Source organism: Lotus japonicus, chromosome 1 (genome assembly GCF_012489685.1).
Source record: "Lotus japonicus ecotype B-129 chromosome 1, LjGifu_v1.2".
Lineage (NCBI taxonomy): Eukaryota > Viridiplantae > Streptophyta > Magnoliopsida > Fabales > Fabaceae > Lotus > Lotus japonicus.
In genome coordinates, this window is record NC_080041.1 from 124,292,916 (window position 1) to 124,302,469 (window position 9,554).

A 9,554-nucleotide genomic window follows, 5' to 3' on the forward strand; every position below is an offset into this window, starting at 1 on the left:
TAAAATTAGAAAAATGACATGTTCTTTTTGCATCATTATATTTCAGGTCTAACTCCAGGACTTAGTGAACATCACAACCATGTGACTTGGTAGTTACTGCATTGTCCCACTTCTTACATGTCTTCCACTTTGTCCAAGTGGTGACTCGTCGAGTTTTGGTTCAACCGATCAAATCGGTTAATCCGAGCCAAGTTTTAAATCTAATACATCGTACCAAATGAATCATAAGAATATAGTCTCTTGTTCAATCGTGGATGCAGAAATGTGGACCACCTCGGCGGGCCCTCATCTTGCCTTAGTAAAAAAATTCATAAATGTGATAGTGAAATCAGATTAAGTTGATGCTATCGCCATTATGCATACTTGTTCTAAAAATACTCATTATTGTGCTTATGGCCCAAATTAAATAGCTCATTTCAACTAGTACTTACTACCACTGTTATTAAATTCAACTCAAACCGACCAGATTCACCCGTTCGACCGGAAACTTGAGACTTGAACGATCTAAATCACTCATCCGATCGGCCATGCAATAGAACTGGTATGACTGGGCCGGTTTAAGCATAAAACCAGTGACTTGGCTAGGCTCGGTTGGACCGGCAAGTCACCCAAAAAAAAAATTGAAATGAAAAGCCACGTGGTTGTTCACATGTGCCCACAAGACGGAGAGATCGCATACTTTGAGTTCTTGCCCCTTTCTTCTTCCCCAACATCACTTTCTCCCAATTAGAAGAAGCAGCGCCGCGCCCCCATCGTCGTCAACCCACTCCTCTACTCCACTCACCGCCGTGAGCCTTTAAAGGTACTGTGTGTGGCCGGTGGGAGTGGTGGCTCGAGGTCAAGTGAGTTTCTGTCTACTAAGCGGCCAGAGTAAGATTGGTTTGCGATGGAGAGGTTGGAGTTGAAGGAGGTTCAGAGGCTGGAAGGTCACAACGACAGGGTTTGGAGCTTGGATTGGAACCCGGCAACTGGTCATGCTGGTACTCCTCTCGTCTTCGCTTCTTGCAGCGGCGACAAAACTGTCCGAATCTGGGAACAAGACCTCTCCTCTGGCCTCTGGGCCTGCAAGGTCTCTTCCTCACTCCTTATAATCACTCTCATCAACTAAGTGCTTTGAAATTTTTTTTGTGTATATCGTAATCGAAGTTGCATAGTTTTATTCTTAATTATGATATCAGAGTTTGGCATTGATGTGCAGGCGGTTTTGGACGAAACACACACTCGAACCGTTCGATCTTGTGCTTGGTCACCTTCTGGGAAACTGTTAGCCACTGCAAGCTTTGATGCCACCACTGCCATATGGGAAAATGTTGGGGGTGATTTTGAGTGTGTTGCTACTTTGGAGGTGTGCTGCTGCTGTGTCACATCATATTCTTTGATAATTTGGATGTGTTTATTCTTTTATCATTGTTCTTTTCTTGTCTTACTTTGAGATACATGTAATTGTGTGGATAGGGTCATGAAAATGAAGTGAAGAGTGTATCTTGGAATGCATCTGGAACCTTGCTTGCAACTTGTAGTAGGGATAAATCTGTCTGGATATGGGAAATGCAGCCGGTCAACGAGTTTGAGTGTGTGTCCGTGCTGCAAGGACATACCCAGGATGTTAAAATGGTCAAGTGGCACCCCACGGAGGATATCTTAATTTCATGTAGCTATGATAATAGTATTAAGGTAATGCAAATGCTAAAAATGGCTCCATTGTCTTCATTTTATTTTTGTTACTTTAGTGTCATGTCTGCTGCTTATGTCAATGAATGGGATTGAACAGTGTGATAACATTATAATGCAATCAATTTTCACCAGGTTTGGGCAGATGAAGGTGACAGTGACGATTGGCAGTGTGTTCAAACTCTCGGTCAACCTAATAAGTACTGCTTTATGACTGCTTCCATCTCCTCTCATATTACAGCTTCTTTGTATTCTTCTCTTTTAGACATGGTTGTTTTTCTGTATTTTATGCAGAGCGCATTTTGCATGTATCTTTTACATGGTTCATGTAGGACTACCAATTTTTTAAACCAATATTAAATGTGCATATGTTCATGTATATTTGTGTTAATTGTCAGTGGTCATACTTCTACTGTTTGGGCCCTCTCCTTCAATGCTAGTGGAGACAAAATGGTTACCTGTAGGTATGTGAAGTATTTCTCTTGTTTGTACCTGCGATTATTTGTCATTTTCTTGAACTTCTGTGGTATTTGACTCTAACCTCCTTATGGCAGTGATGATCTTACCGTGAAGGTATGGGAAACAGAAAACGTACAATCTAGTAGTGGATTTGCACCTTGGTAAGTACCATTGGATTTTTTCCTACTTTTATCTTTCCTTAGTTTTTGTCATCTAGGATACAATACTGAGTATGTAATTAACATTTCATAAATTTGACATGTTGTAATGCTTAAGACATTTCCAAATGAAGTGCAATGGCAACGTATTGTAACATTTTTCATATTTTAAATCTTTTTGTAAGTTATTTAAAAATAAAATGAAATTTCTTAGTTTGAGTTGTGTCATTATCAAGTGTCATGCCTTATTTGAGTTTCGGCTAAGCGTCTAAAGTTGAGACGTGTTTAATCAGTGTCCTTAAGGAGTTAAGGTGTTGGCTAGGCATCTAATAAAAATCAAATTTTCAATAGGATAACTGACGTGTATCATCGGGTGTCGGTTCCGGGGAAGCGTCTGACAATCCAACACCTTAAGAAGAAGTGTTTGTGCTTCATAAGTTGTATCACATTTCCCTAGTCACCTTATTTTCAACTGAAATATGTTGAATTATCTGATTCTGATAAAGATAAAGGATCCATTGATGGCATTTGATATTTTGATTTAATTGTGGCTTTCAAGCCATGATTCAACTGTATTTCTGCTATTTTTTCATACATTTTGGAATGGATTGAAAAACTTTTTTGTTTCTATCAAAGATTTTAAAACCAATTAGTTTATAATCTTTTATTTATATAGCACTTATACAAATGAGTGTAGATCCTTTCATAGGGTTAGTGTATTAAGTCTTTTCTTTTCAGATAATTTTGATAGAGAGTACGATCATCTAGAGGATGCATCATAATTTGGTACTTGGGAGAGACCTGGATATCTTGAATATTGATAGAAACTGGAGTCTTTATTGCTGAAAATAGTCAAATTCCCCTCGATTATATAACAAATAGCAGAACTTTGAAGATCTGACAAGCCTTCCAATGTCCAAAGGCTCTGAACTATCTCAAATGACTACACCCGCCCTGCCTCTCAACCTCTTCCTATTTATGGGCAACATGCCTTACTCGCTAACTATTATTCTGTTAACTAACTAACTAATTAACTATAACTAATTCTACTAACTGACTGTACCTATCAAATATCCAGGAGATTTAACAGTTTTCTTCAGTAAGCAGTTCTTTCTTTCTTTATTAGTGCTGGTACTTATCAGATTGAAACACTATTGTTTGTTTCTCTCAAAGATTTTAAAATCAATTAGACAGTTTATAATCTTTTATATAGTATAGCACTTGTATAGTTTATATTCTTTTATTTACTATAGCTCTTGTACAAATGAGGGGCAGATCATTTAATAGCGTTGGCATATTAATCCTTTCCTTTCAGACATCGTAAAGTTGTTTCTTGTTTCTTTTTGGGCTTCTCAGGAGACATCTTTGCACTCTTTCAGGATATCATGATCGGACGATTTTCTCAATTCATTGGTCAAGGTAGTTGCATCTTGGTTAACTAAATAAAATTTGCAGCTCACCTGACATTCATTTAAAAATGTGGTTTGAAGAATTAACCAGCTCGCCATTTAGTAATGACAATTTCATACGTATGGCTTTAAGAAGTCAACTGTCATCATTTGCATCTATGGCCATTCTTGCCATTAAGCATGTGAATTTAATTAAGATATAGTGATAATGGAAAAAAAGTGAGCTATATTGTTTATCAACCAATATCCATATTTGGAATTAATGCTGACAATGTTTTCTACATTTCAGATGAATTACCCTCTTCCATTCTTTGGGTCATATAGAAGTTTCTAAGAATGTAAATGTCATTATCACAACATTATGCAGATTCAATAACTACTTCTCCCTGACTTCAAAAAATAAAATAACTACTACTCCCTTTCCCCCCCTGCTATTTTTGAATGAAAGCAGGAAAAATGTAGTGGCCCGTGCATTTCACGTCTGTCATGAAGATCAATTTTGGCTTACAGACATTTAATATTTTTGAATCCCACATTTTGTGCTTGTATGACAGAGAAGGTATCTTTGCCAGTGGAGCTGCTGATGACACTATACAGCTTTTTGGGGATGACAATGAAAGTCAGGTATGCCTATTTTTTAGCATTATATATTTTACTGCATTTATCCACTGACAAAGAGAAGTTTCAAATGCCTTCTTATATATAGCAATTATGAACGTGATTTGTGTTCCTATTGCATAATAGATAGATTTCACCTGTCAGTATGTTGTCTCTACTCTCTACTATTGTGTGATACTGTAATTACTTGTAAATCAGACTATTTGTGATGGGTACTAGAAGTCTATCAATTGAATACTTTAAAAACTACAGTTGAGAATGTTAGCGTGAATATTCATAAGCTGTTGGCCCCTCATCCCAAGCCTGTTCTTTTGAATGCCGGTGGGGTGAACAGTTGTCATTATTTTAGTATGACATGTGAATGTCACTCCCTCGGGATGCCACAAGGAGCATGTTCATATTTTATCCTCATACATTTTAGTCTAAAGTGCATGAAGAATTCTCAGAAAAGAAAGCATTGGATTCTTCGTATGTCCATTACAAGTATTGTTGCCCTGGTGCAAAATCAATCACTTTAATCATGGACACTGCATGGTTCTATTGACTATTTGTGCATATGAATAAACTTGGAATTTCTTTGTACTTGCAATTACAAGGACAAGAGTAGCCGAGGAGGCGAGGACTTGACAAATCAATGATAAATGTTTATTTACAACTTAAGTGCAGAGAATGATTCAGCCAAACAGTTGTACTGTGTTAACTGTATTTGCAACTACATTTATCTGCATCAAGATTTTTTATTTGAACTATGTTTTGTCTTGAAGAGATTAGCATGGTGTTCTTGCATAGTTGCCTTGAAGGTAACTGGTGAGCTGCATTAGCTGGTTTCCAATGTTTTTCTTAACATAATAATCCCCATTCTCAATTTCATTTGCATTGGATCTTTTTTACTTAGGTGCTCTTCTTGGCGTCTGAAAACATGTGGATGTTTTGAACCTCAACATTGGTGCAGTTGTTATTAAGGGATAAATCCATATGTACATTGAAATCCAAGTCCCTGAAAAATTCAAACATAGATAAGAATGTGCAATTGTGTAGGAAAATAGTGACGAAAATGTATAAAAGTCTGCTTGAAGTAATTGAGTTTGTATCTTTGTAGACTATAGATGTGCATCTCACTTTATCAATAACCCTAGTTTAGTTTGACCAAAGTTTACTATGTGCTTGTAACATAGGTCGGAGGTCCTCTGTACACGTTGCTGCTGAAAAAGGAGAAGGCCCATGACATGGATATAAATTCTGTGCAGTGGAGCCCTGGGGTAAGATTCTCAGACACTACTTTCATTAAGCATATGATGATGAAGTGAATATCTCTTTGCGCAAAGATGAAATGGGTGGGATGGTGGATTTCACTGCTAATATCAGATAATCTTAGTTGATTGTGTCTGATTCTGAAGAGTGGCCTCTTAAAATTTTACTTTAATAACTTGTACTTGATGTATTAAACTAGTTGTAATTAGTACGCTTTCTATTACTAATGAAGTGTTAACCTTACTTTTACAAAGAGTTTGCTCCTCAAAGAACAGAATAAGTTATCACAATGGTATAGTAAACATAAGATTAGTAGTTACGATTATGTTAGACATCTGCGAATTACATACTGTTTAATAGCTTATAAGGACTTTGTACATTTAGAGAAGCCAGTACTCTTTTTGCTTTGTCTTTCTCTGCAATTGTTTTTTGCTTTCTCTGTATTAATCAACAGTTTTGGCCTACTGTTGCATTCTAAATAGGAGAAACCACTACTAGCCTCTGCCAGCGATGATGGGACAATCAAGGTGTGGGAGCTGGTATCCCAATGATGATGCTAATTTTGCTTATTTGCTGTATCAGTAGTAGAAATTTATACTGGTAGAGCTAAAGAGTGGAAACAAATAGATGTGCAGCATCCTCATAGTGCCTTTTGTTTTCTCTTTAATATATGTATTAATAATTTAAAGCAGATATTGGATATTTTTTTTTGAGTAAGGCTGTAAATTATAGTTACTGTAAACTTAACTTGCATTTTTGCTCGGAATTGCTAAATAATCACTTACCCTATAGTGAATTAGTATAGTAAGTGTGCTTATTTCAATGAGCCCTATGCATTTTGGAAATCCTTATACAATTAATTCTGAAGTTAGAATTAATTCAAAGAGAAAAGCTTGTGAGTGCTTTTGGGTTTTAGAATTCATTCTAATAAAAACGAAGTTGATACGTACTATAAATGTTGATAGATCAATGCAATGAAAAGGAAGGATACTCGTTAATGAGTGTGTTTCAGCCTACTGTCAGAACAGGGTTTCCTAACTAAAGCAACAGGGGATTGAATTGAGAAATCCTGTGCCCATAATTTTCTGATGGGTTTGCAAGGCCAGGAGATGGTTGGTTTGAGCAAGTATTCCTCAAATAAAGCATGCAATGGCAAAGGCTTATAGCCCTTTTTCCATATATTGCTACCAGTACACATCATTGGTATACCCTGGTAAGCCTTTTGTAAATGGCAATATATACTTCACTGCACATTGAGGACTAAAATATAAAAAATGAGCATCATAATTGATAATATTGAGCATTTTTAAGTTACGATAGATTATGGTTAAAATGGGAATGACTTCTGGGCACTTGACTTTTAATTTAATTTGATCAACTTTTAGTTGGAATTCTGGCGAATCTTGTTAAACAAATGCACTCAGATTAGGTTTTCTATTTTTATATTGTTGTTTTTTGAAATGTACCATGCTGCCGGTCAGAATAGATAATTACATAAAATTCAAGAATAAAAATACATGTACCATTAGAGACTAATTTGCTATCCTCTTGCCTATCGTCAAAGTTTATTTGGACTATATTATTCTGTTTTGCTTGAAACAACATATGAGAACTGTTTTTTCAAGAGGCTGAAAGTTTCATGAGCTGAAAGTAGTCAATGAATGAATACACATATATAAAATAACGTAATTTGCATATATCTAGTTCCCAAACAAAATGGTTTTAAGTTTTCAAATGCATCACACCATCAACAATCATCAAAATCAAATTCGAAAAGAAGAAACGAAAGGATTATATATATGTATATAATATCTATGAAGATCAGGATTAATAAAACCCTCCATCATCAATAGATGGTTGTGGTTAAACTGAATTACAGAAACAAAAACAAAAAAAAAAGAAAAAAATTCTAACACCTGTTCTCTATCCTTAGACCAGCAGCATTGGCTCTTCTACCCTCTCCAACCAAAGCCTCACGTGCCATGGTGATCTTGCTTGGAACCAAAGGAGCATCAAATGCAGAACAATCTATCCAATCCTTCAACAGATCCTCCTGACCCCACATGTCTGGAATCCAAACCCTTCCAGCCACTTCAACTCTATGCCTCTTCAGCTTCTCACGTCCACTATCCTCTGCTAGAAGCTCCTGTAACTCTGTTTCCTCCTTGTTGCAGACAAGGGTCTTTGAAGCAGAGGGGCTTTGTGTAACACCTTTCAGGTTGAATGGGGTTTCTTGTTCTTGCTGCAACATGGAATCTTTAGATGATTGGGGGCTACTTTTCAAGTCAAATTCAAATGGGTAAGGAGGAACCTGGTTATCAGATTCAGTAGAAGAGGATTGGTGAGCCATGATGAAAGGGTGGTTGTGTTGTTCTGTCATGCAGAAACAGAGCAAAGTGATATTTGTTTTTCTGTGTGCTGTGTGTACCTCCTTGATGTGTGTGAGAGGAGCAGATTTTCTGTTGTGTGGGCAATGAATAAAGGAAATGGGAAACAATGGGTGGGAAATTTGGTTACACGTAGTCCACAAGAGTTGTTTCTGTATGGTATGTGACAAACGTACGTGTCTTGTTTGGGGTGGGATTTTGATATGTGTGGCCTAGTTCTAGTTGCCACTTACTGAGCACTGAAAAATGCCAAAATGAAACCAAAAGAAAAAGACTTACTTTGTGGGAAAAGAGAGAGGGGGTGAGTGAAGAAGCCAATGGTATTCCTCAGATTGATTTTTTGATTTGGAGGATTGTGAGGTTGATGTTGATCTCCATGTCTATTTGATTCTTGGCTTGCAACCAATGAGGTTGGATATGATATTTTTTGAAAAATAAATTTCGATTATGCTATTATTATCATTTCAAAATCAAAGAATATAAAATGCATAAAAGGAATCAGGAAATATAAATACTTTTGTGTTGTGCTATGCTATTTTATGAGGCACACACTCTTTTGAGATGTCCAAAAAGATCTTTAAACTACTTTTGTGTGGTCATTAAACTACTAGCTTCCTTTCTTATTTTCCCTAGGAAATAAAAATTAGACGATTTTTTTGGTATAGTTCTTTTATTTATTTTGTACATGTATTTTTAATGGGAAATATTCTTATTCACAAACTGAACCTTCACATCTTTGTGGGACTAATTTTTTAATACAAAATTCGAAACTGAGACACTTATTAAGAAGAATATCACTGAAATCAATCACTCATCAGTAGCTTATTAACATAATTGTTTATACTTTATTCTAATTAGATAAGATACATTTATCTTTTTATTGATGTATTGTATAAGATTATTAGATTATGAAAGGATTGGAATGTAGGGCGAGCTCAACACATGTTTACATCTGAAGTGAATTTTAATGAGACCTATTTGAACTAAATAAAAATATATTGAAAATATTTTAGTTTTATTTAAATTAGTTTTTTAAACTTTTTAAAATGAAAAATTAGTTATTGAATTTATAATAGGTAATTGGCATTTATCATATTTTGATGACACTAAATTTAAAAATGACAAACTTTATTTTTGTTTTTTATTATGACTTTTCCACAAATATCAAAATAGCATTATTCTCAAATCTCAGGCACAACTAAAGTAGATATAGTTTTGTCCATTAATAAGCAAGTTGCAAATATATATATATATATATGTGGCAAGCAAGCTGCAAATATAATATCCCAACTTGAGTCACAAAAAAAGAAACGAGCTCTTTACTATAAACGACAAGGGGGAAGAAAAAGAAAATAGTTTTATTTGAATTGGAAATTAGAAAAATTCATTTTAATTTAAATATTTTCACACATATTACTGTAAACGAGTAGATGTGATAAATATTGTTTTCCTTTTCATTTTCTCTATCTCGTTGAATAGGTTAGGCCAATGGGTCAAACTCATTTTGTCACCCCTATCTAAGGAAAATGAAAATAAAGTAAAATTATATAGACTGAAAAGTGAAAACATAAACAAACCATACTCAAATAACTTAGTATCAT

At 35.3% G+C, this 9,554-nt stretch overlaps 2 protein-coding genes across 2 annotated transcripts; one reads left to right on the top strand and one right to left on the bottom strand.

Moving 5' to 3' along the window:
- The first annotated feature begins 650 nt into the window (after positions 1-650).
- LOC130730202 (protein CIA1) lies at positions 651-6,389 on the top strand. The gene is made up of 10 exons (XM_057582149.1): positions 651-1,069; positions 1,199-1,345; positions 1,456-1,674; positions 1,807-1,871; positions 2,070-2,135; positions 2,226-2,291; positions 3,645-3,707; positions 4,252-4,321; positions 5,491-5,574; positions 6,049-6,389. The coding sequence occupies exons 1-10, from the start codon at positions 887-889 to the stop codon at positions 6,115-6,117; spliced, it is 1,032 nt and encodes a 343-aa protein (XP_057438132.1). The 5' UTR covers positions 651-886; the 3' UTR covers positions 6,118-6,389.
- LOC130730203 (protein BIC1-like) lies at positions 4,369-8,269 on the bottom strand. The gene is made up of 2 exons (XM_057582150.1): positions 7,483-8,269; positions 4,369-5,312 (listed from the first exon to the last, which is right to left on the bottom strand). The coding sequence occupies exons 1-2, from the start codon at positions 7,944-7,946 to the stop codon at positions 5,207-5,209; spliced, it is 570 nt and encodes a 189-aa protein (XP_057438133.1). The 5' UTR covers positions 7,947-8,269; the 3' UTR covers positions 4,369-5,206.
- Positions 8,270-9,554: the final 1,285 nt, after the last annotated feature.

Coding starts and splice junctions, on each gene's coding strand:
- LOC130730202 (XM_057582149.1), top strand. CDS start 887: ATGGAGAGGTTGGAGTTGAAGGAGGTTCAGAGGCTGGAAGGTCACAAC. Junction 1,346..1,455: donor AGTGTGTTGCTACTTTGGAG/GTGTGCTGCTGC, acceptor TTGTGTGGATAG/GGTCATGAAAATGAAGTGAA. Junction 2,292..3,644: donor AGTAGTGGATTTGCACCTTG/GTAAGTACCATT, acceptor TGGGCTTCTCAG/GAGACATCTTTGCACTCTTT.
- LOC130730203 (XM_057582150.1), bottom strand. CDS start 7,946: ATGACAGAACAACACAACCACCCTTTCATCATGGCTCACCAATCCTCT. Junction 5,313..7,482: donor GGTCTAAGGATAGAGAACAG/GTGTTAGAATTT, acceptor TGAATTTTTCAG/GGACTTGGATTTCAATGTAC.